Source organism: Budorcas taxicolor, chromosome 16, assembly GCF_023091745.1.
Source record: "Budorcas taxicolor isolate Tak-1 chromosome 16, Takin1.1, whole genome shotgun sequence".
Lineage (NCBI taxonomy): Eukaryota > Metazoa > Chordata > Mammalia > Artiodactyla > Bovidae > Budorcas > Budorcas taxicolor.
This window is the reverse complement of record NC_068925.1, coordinates 29558116-29577516: the sequence shown is the minus strand read 5'-3', so window position 1 is coordinate 29577516 and position 19401 is coordinate 29558116. Positions and strand designations below refer to the sequence as shown.

Here is a 19401-nt window from a genome sequence, read left to right as displayed (position 1 = left end):
GGATGACTTGATGGATGTGAGTTTGAGCAAGCTCCGGGAGTTGGTGATGGACAGGGAAGCCTGGCAAGTGCAGTCCATGGGGTCGCAAAGAGTCAGACACGACTGAGCGACTGAACCGACTGACTGATGAACTTCAATATTTGGAATGTCTCCAGCATCCCGTTGTAGAGCAACGGGGAAGAAAAAAGTGGAGGAGAAAGTTAGGACATTATATTTAACTTTCCTGGTTTTACATTTCTGATGTATCTTTCTTACCTTTGTTTTTTTGAGGCATGGCAATTGTGTGTCCAAAAATACTGTTTTGTGAAAACTGGAAAATCCGTTCTATATTAATTTACAGATGGGTTTAGTGAATTGTTGTTCACTGTTAGTAAATTTATTTCTTGGATTGTATGCCGTAAAAGGCACTTTGCCTTAGCTTGTTTCTTTCTAAAGGGTTATGTAAATTTTGTCACTTAACAAGTATTTTTATTGTGAGTGATGAAGAGATTTCAACTGCTGTGCTGACAAAGACTCTTTAATCAAGCTTTTAAAAATAATTCAAGCTTTAGTCATTGCCTCATTTTTACTCCCAGAACTATTTTACTAAAAAAAAAAAAAGAAATTCAGTACAGCATAAAAATTTAGACAGTACCACTGGGTTTATTTCAGTGTTTGTACTGCACAGATATTATTACCAGTTAGTTTTGGTGAGATTTCGTTAATGGAAAATTATGAACAGTTTTAACACTACCGTTGTGAGTGGTTTTATTGCTCAGTACTGTGACCTCTTTAGGTCTCCTGTGATCCTTCTGTCATCAAATCACCGAAGTCTAGCAAAGCACAGGCATATACTGTTGAGAGATGGGCCAGAAGGGAGGGATGAAAGTGACATTTTGTTTCCCAGGATATTGGGGAAGAACCCACATGATTTACTTTGAGGTTGAAATTTGTGGAATGAGCAATGCTTTCTTTAAAGATAGGGTTGGGTAAGCTACTTAGCATCTCCATTAACAACTACTTAAGCGTCAGATAAATCTATGAAAATTGTGAAGATTGAGTCATTTTAATTAGGTTAATAGTCATCATAGAGTTAATATACCTGTTTTCTTCTGTTCAGTTTTTGTGTTTGATTTTTAAGAAATAAAATATGGTATAAAGTAAAATTCCAACTAGTCTTTTTTGCCTGGTAGTATTTTGGAATAGTTGAAATATGAAATTATTGCTTAATATGTAATGAAGATCATCTCTACAACAACAGCAACAAAATCTCATTTTCACTTGATAACAAAATAATTGAAAGGAAGCTGAGATTTAAAAATTCTGTCATGGATGTGGTCTTTTTTTCCTTAATATTTATTTGGGAAGGCTAGAATTGAAAATCTAGAAGAATGCTTAGAAATCTCATTTTACTGTTTCATTTTTAAGTGAAGAAATTTGAGACATAGGATGTTACCTTATCTGAGTGGAGTCAGGGGCTCAGTCACAGCGCCACCCAGGGATCACTAGTGCCCCCCATATCTCACGGGACGGATGGAGCATAGCAGAGTTTGTTACATAGACCTTGAAGCAAGCCTGATGATAAAAGTAATTTTTCCAGTAAAGATGGGTAATCACAAACAGTTCACTGTTAATATATACTTATAGTTTATACTTATAGTTCTATTCAGTTTAATGGATATATTAGATTAATTGATAGAAGAAAATGTTTTTCATATTGTTTATATAATGTACAATCTCCTTTGTGGATCCTGATCTCCTCCTTTGTTTCCTCATTACACTTCATTTTTTGGTCTGTCTTCCCCATTAGAGTCTACTCGTAAGAGCAGGAAAGCCTCTGCCTTATTCACTGTCATCATTTCTAGCACCCAGTAAAGCACTGATTGTTGACCAACCGCTTTGTTAGATACCTATTTTATATGGCCTTGTGGGAAACTGAGCATATTTAAGTATCTTAAAAGTTTGCTTTTTTTTTTCTCTTTCCCAGTGAACAGAGTATCTGTCAGGCAAGAGCTGCTGTGATGGTTTACGATGATGCCAATAAAAAGTGGGTGCCAGCCGGTGGTTCAACTGGGTTCAGCAGAGTTCATATATATCACCATACAGGCAACAACACATTCAGAGTGGTGGGCAGGAAGATTCAGGACCATCAGGTAAGGATTTGTTAATTCTTAAAGTTACCTAGTATTACAAAAGGACTCAATATATTCAGTAAACTAAAGTCATATTTTGTAGCCAAAAGAGTCTCTGTGGGAAAAACTGGGTATAGCTTTGCCATTCCACCCTCTCCATCTTTATAAAGCTTGAATTTAGATAACAATTTAGAAGTAATTGTTCAGGAATATAAATCTGAGTTTTTCATTTATGATATTCACTAAATCCTCCAGCTAGGTTTGGGAATTTAAAGTAAATTTAAGACAAACTAAAATGTGAAATATCACTTAGGTAGCAGATTGTGTTTAAGGAATTCATTTCCCACCAAAGGTATGGGGTATTGGACTATAGGAAGGAGTTCAAAATTTAAGTAGTTTCATAAAGTATTGTTAAGTTCATATATGATAGAAAAATTGTATTAAGGTTGCTGGAATAGTTAGGCTTTTGTAATTCATGTCTTGCATGACAACTAAGCTTTTGGTAATTCCCTGCTCTGGATTTCTTAGAAAGGTGACTGGATTATCTGATTACTTGATTTCTGGGGCCTTTCCAGATCAGGAGCCAGTAGACAGTGCAAAATGGAGATAGGGTTTTACTAGCATTAAGTATATACTAGTAGCAGTGAGGACTTTTTATAAAAAGAACAGATTGATGAAATACTTTTGAAGCTGGTAAGATGGTAAAATCAGCCAGTGTTAAATATATGCGGGGGAAAAAATCTAACATATCCAGCTGAGTTCTTATGAGAAAAAGATAGTTCCCTGCATTTCCACTGGGAGACAGGCTGGTGTAGTGTGTGGTGAGATGCTGTGGCAGCCCTGTATTCGGGAAATTATGAACTGGTAATATCCGGGGACTTAGATTTGGTATTTGTGTGGTACACGTTGTGCCCTTTGAGATGCTGGGCCTCGAAACTGGTATCAAAGTTTCAAAACTGCCTAAAGCTGAACCTTTTCAAGGGGCTGCACACCATAAAAAGAAGACTAAGAACAGTCTTCCTAAACCAGCACAGGTAGGCAGAGGAGTTTGAGCTAGTTTAGGAGCTCCTCTGAAAAACGGAAGCCTCCAGCTTCATTTACACATCTCCAGCCGAGAAATTAACCATTCCTGGTTGCGGGCCAGTGAAACTCCTACGGCGCCTGGCAAAAACAAATACATTGCTCCCCAGGAGAGGAACTTTCCAAGACCTGAATCAGTTGGCAGAAAGAGCAGTTCACTGAATGCAGCAAGTTTACCTATTAGTACTGACTGCCCTAGCCTGCTGCTCTCTGCCCTCTCAGGCTCCCTTCTCTCCACTCTGCCTCCACCTCCACCCTATTCTTCCTTCTTCTTCCTCCCCTCTCTCCTTTTGCTCTGTGCACCTGTTGCTCAGCCTTTCTCTGGTTTCCCCAAGAGCCTTCTCTGCCTCTCTGCCCTCTTTGTCTTTCCTCCAGCAGACTGTCTCAGGAGTGAGTTGGGCCAGAGACTGACTGAATACACCCTCAGAGGCTGCTGCAAAGTGAAAATGGGAACTGGACAACTAGAACTTTATAGGAGTTATTGAGCATTTTAAACACATTACAAACTAGTAGCTGTAAAATAAATTTTTGGTAAATTCAGTGAATTGGTCATTTGATATCCTGATGAACAAACCTAAACATATTTAAATGTTGGTAAAAAGATGATGAGTATTTAAAAATAATGGGATCAAAACATTATTTTGTACACTTGAAATGAATATGTTATATATCAGTTACACCTCAGTTGAAAACAAATGATTAGAAAGAAATCTATGTAAAGATGAAATACTGACATTTTTATTCATAAGAGAAGTCAACTATCTGATGGCTTCCGGTTTTTGACAAATGGAGTGTTTCTTAAAATGTTAGAAATTTAAAAACACTTCTAAATAATTTGTGAAACTAAGATGAAATCATTATGAAGATTAGAAGATGTTCAAAAGTAAAAAAAAAAAACGCTGGATCTGAGTGACAAGATATGACATAGAAACCTGTGGGACGTCTAAGCTGTCCTTGGCTAGACGGTCCCTCCCCCGCTGCCTGCCTGCCCTCTGTATGTGTGAACCTGTTTTGTTATGTCTGTGTATTTGTTTTGTTTCACATACCACATGTAGGTGAAACCATAGCGTATTTGTCTTTGTGTGACTTACTTCATTTACATAATACCCTCTAGGTAGATGGACAAATGACATAAAATAAGCAAACCCAAAGAAAGCAGAAGGAAATACTAAACATAAAAGAAAATAAAAAATAAATAGAAATTAACAACACAGAAACCGCTTCCCTGAATAAATTGACAGAATCAAACCCCCCCAAAAGTTACAAATAAAACAGCATTAGGGTTGGAAAGAGATATCACTGTAGTTACAGTAAGGAAATAAATCATAAGATAATATCATAAACAACTTTACACCAATAAGTGGGCCATCTTGTAGAAAAACAGTTTATCATAACTGGCAGAAAGTATAGAAACATAATAGACTCTATTTTGTTTTATCAGTCATAAAATATATCAGTAGTTAATAATCTACCCCAAATATGTTTTCGAAAGGACAATGTCCAGAGCATTTATAAACGAGATTAAAAATCTTTAAACTATTACCTTTTTTATGTAAACCGTTCTAGAAAAGAGTGTTTTGGGACTTCCTTGGCAGTCATTGGTTAAGATTCCACCTTCCTGCAGGGGGTGCAAGTTCAATCCTTGGTCCAGGAGTCAAGATACCATATGCCTTGTGGTCGAAAAACCAAAACATAAAACAGAAGCAATATTGTAACAAATTTAATAAAACGATCCATGTCAAAAAAGAAAGCTTCAAAGAGGAGTATTTTATGAGGCTAGTGTAATTTTGATATCTAAGACACACAACCATTTCAGAGAGGAAAATTATAAGCACATTTCAGTTATTAACATTGATAAAGAGATGAAAGTCCTCAGTAAGATATTAGCAGGCCAAATATAACAATGTATATTGGAGGAGGGGGTGGGGGGAAGATCACCTCTTAACCAAAGAGGATTTCTTTCTCTTTATCTCAGTAATGTAAAGGTAGTTTAACATTAGTAGCCTATTAATTTGGTAGGAGAAAACCTAGAAGAACAATACCGATAAAATTCATACAGAATGATGCTCAGCACGTTTGGCATAAAAATGAGTTTTCTTAAGCTGATAAAGATGAATAATGTAAACACACAGCAGACATCTAGAAGACAGTTCAGTGTTGGAAGGATTTCCATTAAACTCAGGAATAAGTTTGAGGATTTCAACTTTAGTCATTTTCATTTTCTATTGCAGAGATGGTAATCTAGTAATATAAAGATAAAGAAATAGAAGCTATGAGGATTGAAAAGGAGGAAACGGAGCTTGACCTTATTCGCTGATGATATAATTGTGTAAAAAAATCCCAATATCTGCAATAAAATATTAGAACTAATAAAATTGTTCAGTAAGGTCTTTGGATATAAGATGAATATATAAAAATCAGTAGCATTTTTGTATAACTAGCAATAAACAATTTGAAAATATAATTTTATACAGATACTACTTAAAGTAACAGCAGTGATCAAATACCTAAGAATAAATCTCATAAATAACTGGTTTCATTCCAGAGTACCTTTTTTCATTGCTTAATGGTTATCAGTCTATTTTAAGTGGGAACATATTATTATAATTTATTAAATAATGTCTAAGAGCCATTAAAAAATTAACCACAGTTTATTTATAAAATTGAATATGTACAAATCATATACATATATATGAAAAGCTGCCATTTTTCTCCTTAATACTTCAGTACTTACTGTGTTCTAGGGGGTGTGTTTAGGTTTTATATAGGTAATAAATTCCTGACGTTGAAGAACAATGCAGTAAAGAATGGGGATGTTACACATGTAAAGAAAGCACAATTAGTTGTTTCAGTTATGATAAATAAGTCATTGTGTAGCCAGGGCACAAAAGAATGATCAGTTTGTTGAGAAGATGGGGGAAAAGGTTGTGACGACTTCATAGACAAGATAAGCTGATGAGCCATGTCAGAAAGAAGCATAGATGTTATTCCACGGTTTAATCTGTTATGATCAGGCTAAAAATGGATGGGTGTATGCAAGATGTAAATCACTAGTCTAGATTCAAGCTCCTTGCGTCTGCTGTATTAGAATTTTGAAGACGTTCATACCCAATAGCATCCTTGGTGAACAGTTATTGTTAAATTAGGGTGTATGTGTCCCTCTTTACTTTTAAAGCTTTTTAAGATTATATAGCATTGTCTATCCTTGAAAGATAGAATTGAATGAAATAATTTGTTTAAAATTATTAAAATTTCTATAAATTATTAAAATTTCTATATTGAAAAAACTGAGCTAATGATTTAGGTAGTATAATTTTAATTATAATAATTTTTTCCTCAACTTTTTCTAATAGTCTGTCACTGAAGAGTTGAAAAAGTAAACGTAACTATCTTTTTTGTCTGCCCTTATAACCTCTTTGTCAAGCAAGATATACATTGCCTTAAAATTTGGTTCATAGTTTTCTTGTGGTATTAAATTCTAGTAGCTTTGGGTTTCTAGTAGCTAAGGATTTGTAACCCTCTCCCACTGTCAATATGTATAGAAAGTAAATGGTAAGACGTGACCATATTTTTTAAGTTGTAGTAAAAATAACATAAAATTTACCATTTTAATAAATTCTAAGTGTACGATTCAGTTCAGTTGCTCAGTCGTGTCCAACTCTTTGCGACTCCATGAACTGCAGTAAGCCAGGCCTCCCTGTCTATCATCAACTCCTGGAGTCCACCCAAACCCATGTCCATTGTGTCGGTGATGCCATCCAACCATCTCGTCCTCTGTTATTCCCTTCTCCTCCTGCCCTCAGTCTTTCCCAGCATCAGGGTCTTTTCAGATGAGTCAGCTCTTCGCATCAGGTGGCCAAAGTGTTGGAGTTTCAGCTTCAACATCAGTCCCTTCAATGAACACCCAGGACTGGTCTCCTTTAGGATGGACTGGTTGGATCTCCTTGCAGTCCAAGGGCCTCTCTAGAATCTTCTCCAACACCGCAGTTCAAAAGCATCAATTCTCTGGTGCTCAGCTTTCTTTATAGTCCAACTCTCAATCCATACATGGCCACTGGAAAAAGCATAGGCTTAACTAGACGGGCCTTTGTTGGCAAAGTAATGTCTCTTCTTTTTAATATGCTCTCTAGGTTGGTCATAACTTTCCTTCCAAGGAGTGAGCATCTTTTAATTTCATTCAGGGACATTAAATACATTCATACTGCTTTGCCGAAACCATCACTACTATTCATCTCTGGACTTTTTCATCCAGACTGAAACTCTGAACCCTTTAAAGAATAAGTTTCCATTTCCCTCCACCATAATCCCTGGCAACCTCCATTCTATGTTGTCTTTGCAAAGTTTGTTATTCTAGGTACTTCAAATAATTGGAATCATACAATATTTTTTCCTTTATATCTAGCTTACTTCACTTATCTTTAAGTGGTCATCATATTTTTAAAATAATGTCATGTTTGGATATTGGTGGATGAGGTAATTTAGATAAAGCTTCTCTCTGTGAACCAAAATAATTGGATGAATATTTAAAAGAAAAAAGTCTATTTGGAGAGCTGACATGACAGTGAAGAATTACGGGTCCGTTACTTAAACGAAGAAGGAATCAGAGAAGTGAGCCTAGCTTGGAACCGGTTTTTACCCAGAAGCACGTATTAGTTTTGAAAGAGGAGCCTGAGTAGCTGAACAGAACTTTTGGCAGACTCCTGGGACTAGTAGAACAAAAATTATAAGTCAGATCTGCTAATGAGGGGAGGTTGTCTTGGTAATCACCCAGGTTGTGATTTGGGACCCAGAAGCCCCATACCCTGGGGAAGAAGTTTGATTCTAAGTAGACTGGCCTTTAGAAGAACTGATGCTCAGCCTCTAATCATTTTAATCACTTTTGGATTGAGGTAATTTGAAATTGTTAGTTTCCCTAGCTGCTTGCCAGAAACAAATGTAAATCTTCCCTGGGAAAATATAGCATCATTTTAGGCCTCAAAATTTCCATAGAGTTATCCATAGTCAGAATCTGGTTTTCAGTCAAAATAAACAGCATACGAGGAGACAAGAGGAACAGTAACAGTAACCTACTGGGAATCCAATTAATGGGATTATCAGAAACTGACTTAAATAACTATGCTTAATGTATTCAAGGAAATAAAACTAAATTGAGAATTTCAGTAGAAAAAGAGCTAAATGGAAATATTGGAATTGAAAAATAAAATAGCTGGTATTAGTAACTCAGTGGTGAGTTTATAACAAATTAGAGGCTTCTGAAAAAGTAAACTGGAATATAGATCAGAAGGAAATATTCATTCTGAAGCCGTGATGTTTGGAGAGAGAAAATTATGGACATATGAAAAAGTGCTTAAGGGACACAGGAAATACAGTAAAAAAGTGTAAGGTATACCCTTCCCTTACTGGCATCTCAGAAGAGAGGCGGGAACGCGGTGGGAGCAGTAATCGAAGACAAAATAGTGAACACAAATTTTCAGAAATGGTGAAAGAATATCACCTTAGAAATGCTATAAACCATAAGTGGTAAGTACAAAGAAAACCACATGTAAACATACCATGTTAAAATCACTGTATACCAAATTCAAGTTGAAGTTCTTTAGTTTGATCCATGAGAAAAAGACAGCTTTAAAAAGCAGTAATAAACTGTCAGCTGACTTCTCAGTAGAAACGGTAAAAGTTAGAAGGCAAAGGATAAAAGAAAATAAATGACCACTTAAATCCCATACCTAGTAGTCTTCGATAATGAAGGTGAAATAAAGATATTATCTTGAGAAACCAAAATGGAGAATTCATTATCAGGAGATCTGCTTTGAATGAAATTCTAAAAGGTGCTCATCAAGATCAGGAATGGTCCCCACAGAAGCTTGGAGAGGACAGAGGAATAAAAAACAACCAAAAAGGGTAAATATTGGGTAAATCTTAAATGACCATCAACTGTATAAGACTACTAATAATGGTTTATGGGATTTAAAATGTAAATGGAATTAAAGATACCTGATAAAAATAGTGTAGACTTCTTAGGATGGGCATTGGGAACAAGGGAGTTTTATTGGAGATAAAGTATTGTAAGTCTGTGTATTGTTGAGGTGAAGACAAAAGTATTGGTTCCTATGTGTCTTTGATAAGTTTAAGACGTCTGTTTCAATCTCTGGGGCAACCACTGAAACAACAGTGAGAACACTGTAACTGGCAAGCTAATAGGACAATAGTAAAGAACTCTAAAAGAAGGTATGATAGATTTAGGCCCAGATTTATGTATAACTTGCACTAAGTGTAAATGGATTAAACACTACAATTAAAAACAGAGACCGGGTGAATTGGATAAATAATATGAAATTGACCGTAAGTATAAAATTGTAGCTGCACACAAATGACTGAGAACAGCCAAAGCAATATTGAGCAGCTGCAAAGTAGGAGGACACACTAGTGGCTATCCAGACCTCCTATAAAGTTATAACAATAAGTCACTGTGACGTTGGCTCAGAGATAGGCATACTGACCAGTAGAACAAAATAGAGCCATTTCAACACTTAGTTTATGAAAAAGGTAAACCTGCAGTAGGCCAATAGGTACTGCCAGATCAACTGGACAGCCATATTGGAACAAAAAAGAAAGCTGAACCTTATTTCATATCGTAGGCATAAATCAATTCCAGTTGAATTGGAGATGTAAATATGAAAGTTAATACAGTAAAGCTTCTATAAATTAACATGGACAAGTATTTTTATCACTTTAATCACACATGAGAAGCATTTGTTAAACGGATTTCAAAAAGCATTGACTCTGTAAAGGAAAAGATTGTGCATTAGGACTGAATAAAAGTTAAGAACTTCTGTTCATCAAAAGACGCCATTAAGAGAGTGAAAAGGCAAGTCACAGAATGGGAGTAGATATTTGTAACATACAACCAACAGTGGGATCATCCAGAATATATAAAGGACTCTTAATAGATCAATTTAAAAAAAGATGGGCAACTCAGTTAAAAAATGAGCAAGGGATTTAATTTAAGCACGTATTCATAGAAGATCTCCAGATAGCCATTAAAATACAAGAAAGTGCTACATATCAATAGTAATAAGGGAAATGCTACCATCGCTGAACTTGAGACTGACGATACCAGTTATAACGATGCACTGTATGTCTGGTTGTGCAAGCCATTGTATACTGCTGTGGAAGTGAAAATTGATGGGACCAATTTGGAAAGCTATGTGGAGTTTTCTGCTGAAATTGAGCGTAGTATGGCTTGTGACAATTCTACTTCTAGGTATATGCCCAAGAGAAATGTGTGCAGTAAACCACAATTACATACAATGAATAGATGCTTCTCATAAGTAATTTTGAGAGGAGGGCAAATTACAGTATATATTGTTTAACTCCTTTTACATAAAACCTCAAAACCTACAGAACTATTTGTTGATGTTAGAAGTGTGGCTAATACCTATGGGAGGGGGTTTCTGATGTTAATGTCCTATTTTTTGATCAGGGTTTGGCTACCTAGGAGCAATCACTAAGATACATGCTTATGTTTTATATGCTTTCTGAATTTATAAAACTTCAGTAAATGTTCAAATATATTTAATGAGGGATATAGATTTTCTTTTGTTTTGCTGATTTACTCTTTTAAGGCCAGAGACTTGTAACGACAGACAGCCTAACATCTATCAGGCTGTTAACTTCTGCAGACTGATTTTACTCCAGACACTGGTTTTAACCATTTTTGCTTTTTTTGCCGAGGTTGGTCAGGGGCAGGTTTGAATGAGCATGTCTAGTCAGGATGTTGACTTTGCTGATTTTGCCAATTATTAGCTTAACTTTATAAAGAATTACTGTCTTTTAGGTTGTGATAAATTGTGCCATTCCTAAAGGATTGAAGTACAATCAAGCTACACAGACCTTCCACCAATGGCGGGATGCTAGACAGGTGTATGGTCTCAACTTTGGCAGCAAAGAGGATGCCAATGTCTTCGCAAGTGCCATGATGCATGCCTTAGAAGTGTTGAATTCACAGGAAACAGGTAGGGTGTCCACGGGTTACCTGTCTCCTTGAACTGAAGTGCTGTGTCCATATTAAACCAAGTCTTTTCTGACCAGCTTTTAAATCATATATATATGTATTAATATTTGAAGTGATTCTTGAATTTCTTCTGTTTTCTACAAAAATGTGAACTTTCGTTTGTTGATGATGAACATTTACTCTAGAAGGATACTCTTATGAGACTGGTTAGTAGTTAGTAATTTTTTAGTGTTTCATTTGAAGTTATTTAATTTGTTTATTCTGATCTAGAACCTCAACTTTCATTGTAAGAACATGAGACTCAGAGATAAGCTGTGAACTGAATATGCATATTTGTCATCATCTTATTTTTTATGATCAAACACATGTTTTCTGAAACATGTTTTTTAAGCCACTACTGAGCCCATGAATTTCAAGGTCTAGGACTAGGTCCTCTTCCTAGTAGGTACAAATTCCATTCTAAAACTTGTTTAAAGATTTTCAGAGTGCCCTCCGGTGGTATAAGCTGTGAATTGCATGTCCTCTGACACTGCATGGTGGTCAGAAAGGTGTGTAGAAATAATTCACTTAAAAACACACAGGATTTGAAAGTGTGTATATGTCAGAGATGAGCTGGTTTTATTTTGACTTAAAAAATAGGAAAAAATATGCCAATTTGTAATTATCTCTTTGGGGAGATAGTTTTAATAATCAGAAAATTAAGGTTATAATAAAGCAGACATGTGTGGTTACTCTTGCTTGCCTTTGTGTATTTAGTAGCAATCTTACTGATGTAAGCATGCCATAAATAAAGTTTATTTATATATTTTCTGAGGAAGGACTTACATAGTTACATTAAAATTCAATATTTTGTTGAAAGTACAGAATTTCAAAACCTGTTATAGATAATTTAAATTTTATTTATACCTTGCCCTATTCTAAAAATGATTGAAGCATCTAGCCTATGTGTTAGTCTATTTCAGATGTGAATTTCAGGGCAAGAAGACACTTTGGAACCTTACTAAAACTACCTTATTATACCTACAGGTGGTTTTTCTTTTGAGGAAATTAATGTCTCTATAAATAATTTGTACATAACTCTCATCTATTTTGAGAAAATAAACCACTAGAACTTCTTCTAGTCTGTCACTCAGTCTAGAAAATAGCACAGAAAAGTCTGCCCGTGTGTACAGAGTTGTATGTACGTTGTCTAGGTCACTGTACTTTGCTTTCTGGCATCAGTATTTTATTAGCATTCTCTTGTAGGTATAGAATTTCTTTTTTGTTACTTAGTTTTACCATAAGGAAGCAACTCTAATTGTTGTTCTTAATATTTTATTGAATAGATCAACTACATAATAAATAATTGAAGAGCCAAACTTTAGAGAGCATGTGTGACAATAACGTCTAGCTTCTCCATGTTTGGAACAATCTAGCATTATTTTTATTTCTGAACTTTCAAAAGCATGTTCACTGTTCCTAAGAATTGAATGTGACTGATTTAAAGTGGTTGGCAGTATTATTCATCTTGTCATCAGTTTTTTAACCAATTGGAAAAGGTTTTCGTCAGTGTATAGTCAGATAGTTTGTTTTCAAAATGCAGATGCTAATTAATGATTTTTTTCTTTTGATCTTGATCTTTTGAAATTAATGAGTCTTAATGTGGAGAGACTCAATTACATTGTCTATTGTAAAGTAATAGACATTTCCACATTATAGGAAGTTTAGTAAACGGGAAGATAGCCCATCGTCTCATTAGCTATGCAAGCATTTTGTTAAGGCAGAAAAATTGAATAGATTCCTCTTAGATAAGTTTGAAGCTTATTTTCTTCTCTGTCACAGTCTCAACTTAGAATATTATGGGCTGAGGCAGGAGAGAGAGTGTTGGAAGAAGCTGGTCCATCCTAGCCATCTCGTTGCATCATGGCCCCAGTCATTGGCAAAGAAGATTTTGGTTCTGTGGCTTTTTCATCAGAGAAGGCAAAGCACATGAAATGTTCTTTATAGTCTGACTTACTTAGAAAATGACTGTTTTCGTACATTAGTATAGTTGAACACTGTCTCCAATTTTTGATAGCAATAATTGGCTTGGCATTGGAGGCATAAGGTGCTTCTCTGGTGGCTCAGCTGGTAAAGAATCTGCCTGCAGTGTGGGAGACCTGGGTTCGATCGCTGGGTTGGGAACATCCCCTGGAGAAGGGAAAGGCTACCCACTCCAGTATTCTGGCCTGGAAAATTCCATGGACTGTATGTATAGTCCATGGGGTTGCAGAGAGTCAGACACGACTGAGCGAGTTTTACTGGAGGTATAAGAAGATTTAGATGCTGTGAATCTGAAGTGTCCTCAGGAAAGGATATAAACTTTTCTGTAGATCTCAGTAGAATCGGTAAGGACTCCACCCCCAGTTTAATTTTGTGAGTCCCTGCTATCCACATAAACAAACATACCCAATAATGTCACCTCTCATCTTGAACACGGCGTCCCCTTCCACAGCTGTTTGCTTTGGATTCATAGCCAGTTGCTTGCTAAAACCATCTATTCTCTGCCTGCCAAAACCAAGTTGGTAACAGGTAACTTGCATGTCCCCTCCCTAAGTAAACAATATACCCTGTAAATCTCTGATCAGAAGCAAAAGAAACAAACTTATTCATAAAGGTAAAGTACCTGTAGCTATTAAGTCTGTTTTTACTTGGTGTCTTTCCACTTTTTAAAACCAGTTTTCCATATTGAATGCTTCTGGATTTTCTGTTTATTAGGTTTAATGTATTATTCATTGAATATTTGCTAGTCCTTTTTAGTGGTGTTCAGGCTTTTTAAAGTTATGGTCACCTTTGTACAAAAAAATCTTTTTCAGATGCTTAGTGCATAAACAGACCAAGTCCCCCCATCCCCCCACCCTCAAATAAAAACAAGAAACCTGCAGAGATTCTGTGATTTAATGTGGGAGTTTGGAGCATCTGACCCCTGGGGACACCCATGTGGTTCCCTCGAGCAGGATTTGGAAATTGCTAGCTCATCTTTTCTGCCAAAATAAAAAAAATCACACAATTCTGCCTTCCTCTTTTCTTTGCCTCTCCACGTCTCTAATTCCTCAAACAAAGTGTTCAAATTAAGGGGAAAAAACGGCCTTTTCTGTAGCTAGTCATGCTGACCTTTACAAGGTGCTCTGTGTGCATGTTTAATATTTCCATTTCTTTTATGAAAGGAGTGGGTGGCAGGAATGTTTTCCTTTATTTTGTTTTTAACTTAGTGTGCAATTATCTAATATACTGGAAAGTACAGAAGGTGCTAAATACAGTGAGTTATATTTGGAATTTAAGAAACAAGTCCCGTGTTCTAACAGTTTTGAAAAGAAGTTGAATTTAGTGCTTTCTTTTATACCAAAAGGTAGTTTATCAGTTTCCTTTGCCTAATAGAAATGAACTCAATTAAGTACATTCAAAATGTGTTATCCAGCCTGGTATTTTTTATTTCTTTAGTATTTATCAAGTACATTTGTAGCAGTTTTGCAGATAATAGTCATGGATTATATAAAATATAAAGTCAGTCTTTTTCGTGATCAGTAGATGTAAACTTCCACAATCTATTTCCTTTTGAAAAAGGTTTAAGTCACTTGAAAAGAGATAATTCTTAAAATCCATTTGTAAAAAAGGGAAATCATATTGGTTTTAGGTAAGATTATTCTACTCCTTTTGTTCTGCTGAACCAAAATTAAGCATACCTTTCTAAGAGGAAAACCTTAAAATATTTAACCATTGTCTAAGACTCCTTTGGCTGGATTTTATTTTGTATCTATTGAAAGCAAGAATATAGTCAAAGATAACCTCCTGTTGGAAATTTTCCTTAGAGCTTATAGTTAAATATTTATGAAGACTGAGATTCCATTCATTTTTTAATTGGTAATTTGGTCTGATAAACCTTTCATACGTGCATTTGTATGAGTTTTATCTCAGCATTTAAAAAATCTTTTTGACATATGTTTCAGAATTAACTGGATTTAAAATATCTCAGAAAGTTTCTAGAAATACTTTTTATATTTATAGTGGCACTTTTATTTTTCAGACATTCAGAATGCCAGTATTCATGGGACCAATATTAAGGTTATGTCACAAAAACCATCAAACATGTTTTGAGCAAAGGTCCTGTGCTGGATACTGGAAGTGATGCTAACATGATAAGGCCTATCCTCTGCCTTTTAGGATTTCACAGCAAAATTAGAGTACAGTTTGTGACATGTGAATGAAGTATGCAGAAGAAAATTCTAGGGTAAAGGGAAGTTTTGAAGAGAAGATGATGTTTGAGCTGTCTTTTGAAGAATAAGTAAATGATAGAAGAACATTCTGGACAGACTTGGAGGCATGAGAGCCTGGCACAGTTGGGAAACAAAGCAGGGATGTGGTGGGCTTGGGCTGGAGGCTTTCTATCTATCTGGGGGGGGAGTCACAAGAGATGAGACTGGGAAGGGCCTTGTGTTCCTGCTGGGCACTGTGCAGTTCAGGATACTGGTCGGTGATGCGGTCTCTGAAGGGTGCTGAATAAATACTTTAGGACAAAAGTGATGGATTGCTAAGCATGTGTTTGTAGGCACGGAGATGAGTTTCAGATGCCGATGTGATAATACCATTGAGAGTGGTGAGGCCTGAAATGACACAATATGAGAAGGGAAAGGAGCAGCGTGGAGAGGAGGTGACAGACTTTTAGTGCCAACCTTGCCTTTGAAGGCATTGTTTTAGGCCTTCTGCTTACGTCCTCATTCAGTCCTTAAAGCAGTTCTGAGGCAGGAATAATAATCTGTTTTTAGGCACCAGCTTTGTGGCCGGTCCTAATTGGGCACGTTTATTACCGATAATCTGTATAACAACACTACAGAGTTGCTGGTATTAAGTTTGTTTTAGACATAAGGTTGGGGCTTACAAAAGGTCTCTGGACTGGCCCAAGAGCCCACAGCAAGACAGTGGCGTGAATGGCCATTTGTGCCCTGATTTAGTTTTAGCATTAACCTTTTTTCCGCTGTGTGCGTTAGATGTAACGCATAGGTCAGGAAGAAGAGGATGCTGTTCTAAGACAGTTACACAGATTGTGTCATTTTGGGCAGTCAGGGAAAATGGATTCCAAAGGTGATCTTGGATACAGTACTTTGCACTTCTAACTTCCTTAATCAACAGTCTTATCACAGAAGTAACATTGTGAAACATAGAACTAACTGTAGCTGCTCCTCAGGATTAAATGAGTAAGAGGTTTGGAGGTTGCGTGGGTGGGACAGCCTTTTTCTGGGTGCTTCCTTCTCAACTTACCTCTACACACCCTTCCACATTTATAAATCCACAATCTCTATAAAAGCATGAGGTTAGTCTATCAGTACTGCCACCCCCAGTTTCTAATTAAGAAGACTGGTACAGAGAGGTGGGACTTTGCTGAGGTCATATATACCTAGAAAGGGAGGCTCAACCGGGATTGGACTTTACTGACCTTCAGGAGATTTCTTTTTATTACGTTTTTCTGCTTTTCAGCTCAAGACCTTCAAAGCATATTTTAAAAGGCTTTTGAGGGATGTCCATTTAAGCTGAGAAAATCAGAAAGAGAAAAACTTTCGTTTGCTTTTTGTTTTATGTATTTTGGGGGAGTGGTAAAATTTTATGGTCTTTCATTTTTGATTTAGTGGAAAGAACTTAGGGTTGGAGGTGAAAGACTCCAATTTTGACTCCTCCCCTGGTGGCAGGTTGCTTTCTCTAAAGCTGTTCCTTTCAATGAGGAAACATATAAAGGGATCCTTATAAAAGGATCATGAGAATACCTGTGTTACTGTATCCTAGGGATTAATTGAGGTAAAGAGATTAGTATTTTTAAACTATAGGATGTTATTTTTTAATGCTAATATTAAAAAATACACAGAGAATTCTGTGTGGATTAATTTTCTTAGAGGAATAAAAGTGGTAGACAGACTTTGAAGTTTTCTCCAACCTCTTTGTCTTTACTGCCTGGTAAAGATAAACCATGTTGTTTCCTCATAGAAAATCAAGTAATTTATCCATCATTTGATACATACATGGCAGGGGGAAATTAGACTCAAATCTTGCCCTCAAGGATTCTTCTACTCTTGCAGGAGAGATAAGATACACTCTTAATCCAAAAGACAGAGTTGTCTGTGAGGTACAGATAAAATCCTATGAGTATGAGGAGGGGAGTTGTTCCACTGGAACAATTGAGAAAAGTGTTAACAATGAGATGGATTTTTGAACTGATTTTGAAAGATAGCTAAAAGAGGGACATAAGGGGAAAGACACATCCATCCATCCCAGGAAGTAGTGTAGGAGTACAAAAGTGGAAAAATGAGCTTGTTTGTAGAACAGAAGTTATTTGATTGGCCTGATAGGGAATAAAGTCAGAAAGATAGGTCTGACCAAGAAGGGCTTTTGAGAGCTGTGGGTGATAGAGATTGAGTGTATGTTTTTGAGCAGATGGAATGATGTGAACAAAGCTGTTCTTCAGAAGGCCAGCAGTGGTTTGAAAAGGGAGCTGCTGGAAACAGAGAGAAGCCTTAAGTTGCTGAGCAAAGGCAGAAATAGTAGGTGTAGAGGAGAAAATTCCAGTAGGAGAGGGATCATGGTGATGGAATCAGGTGAGTTTAAATAGGAAATCAATATTGTGTGAGTACTTCCTCCCCTTACACAACTTTTCCTTTTACAAAAGAATTCTGGCTACAGATTTTCACATGAAAGCAATAGAAATCTCTGGGAGAGTATCATATCTGTTTGCTGATAGTGTGGTACCTACAATAATTTCTACTTATGGAAAAAGTCGGTAGTTTGGGAGAAAGAGGTGAAAAATGAAAATGCTGTTCAGCACGAGTTTGAATTTTTACTGTGAACCGGAGTCCAAGTTTTAGAAAGAACAGTACATGGACACACAGATTTGTCTTTTAATAGCTTTTAGAAAGCAAATATGTTAAGCCCACAGTTTAGTAATTTATTAACAGAGTTCGCATCCATGTTATATATGAATGTCCTTTTCTTAGGGAGATAATTCTGTTTGAGTTAGAACAATGGTTTTCAACTTGTTACAGAACTAATACAAAACAACTGATAAACTTTTGAGATAATTTTAGATGTTTTGGAAAGCTAAATAAACAATGTACATCATACATTCCAGTGATAGGATTATACCTCCTAAATCAGATATTAAACTTCTTTGTTGGGGACTAAAATTTGCCAGCTCTTTGTAGGGATGCTTATCTGAAACCAATCAGAAGTCCTAATTAGCTGTTGCTGACCCTTTGAAGAATTTCTGGATCTTGTGATTGTCCCACGATGCTGATAAGCAATATTAAATAGTCCCAGAACCTGAATTGAGGTCAATCAATTATGTATCTTTGCTTACTTAAGAAAGAACAAAGATTAATGATAAATACAGTTTCTTTGGACAAGCTCACTGTAAGTATCGAGTCCAAGGGGGTTAGCTAAAATAATAAAAGGGTTTCTAGCTGTTGAAAATGTTGAGAACTACTGAGTTAGGCATCTGGTTCATATGCCCAACCTTTCTCAGCCAGGGTTACCTGAGAGGGTTAAGCGCTTATGCAAAATGACTTGGTGACTATTATGTTATAACATATGGATTATTATCTTTATAATAAAAGAATTCTAAAATATTTATTTCTGTGACTTTTAAGTTCCTGATCATTAGCTTTTTGGGAAAGCTGCTTTGTCTTGACTGTAACTCGAGTCTAATACTGTGTTTTTCTTAAGCACAGCTTCAGTCTTGTAGAATTGATTAAATAACTAAAATAGACAAGATTTTTGTGATGAATCTGTGTTTCATAATTATAGAAGGTTATTTTAGCCTGAAGTTTGTTGTCAGACAGACACTGTATTCTCTCTCATTCTTATTTCTCTGCTGCTTTGTCAGTTGGACCTTTTATTAATGTATCTGATACAGGTCTAACTGGTGACTTCAGTTCTTTAGGCTTACTTTACAATAAACTTGAAGTTTAATTAATGGGGCTGTGGCAAACTGAGGATGTCATCCATGATTGTTTACACAGTTATTTTTGTGATTATTTTCCTGCATGAGAATAGTTATTTGTATACAATTACTTTATTTGTCTTCTTGGATCGTAATCATTATTTGTTGCCCATAGGTTGGAGAAGCATTTGCTGGATGTTAGACGGTTGAAAGTTCTGATGCCTTTTGGTCGGACGTTTTCATATTTAACTATGGATGTG

At 36.1% G+C, this 19401-nt stretch overlaps 1 protein-coding gene across 6 annotated transcripts in view; it reads left to right on the top strand.

Moving 5' to 3' along the window:
* ENAH (ENAH actin regulator) overlaps positions 1-19401 on the top strand; it is a 155386-nt gene that overhangs the window by 77466 nt on the left and 58519 nt on the right. For all 6 annotated transcript variants that reach the window (XM_052653474.1, XM_052653480.1, XM_052653479.1 and 3 more), the window contains exons 2-3: positions 1967-2132; positions 11026-11203. In XM_052653474.1, coding sequence (XP_052509434.1) covers positions 1967-2132; positions 11026-11203 — 344 coding nt within the window. The remainder of the gene's footprint in view (positions 1-1966; positions 2133-11025; positions 11204-19401) is intronic.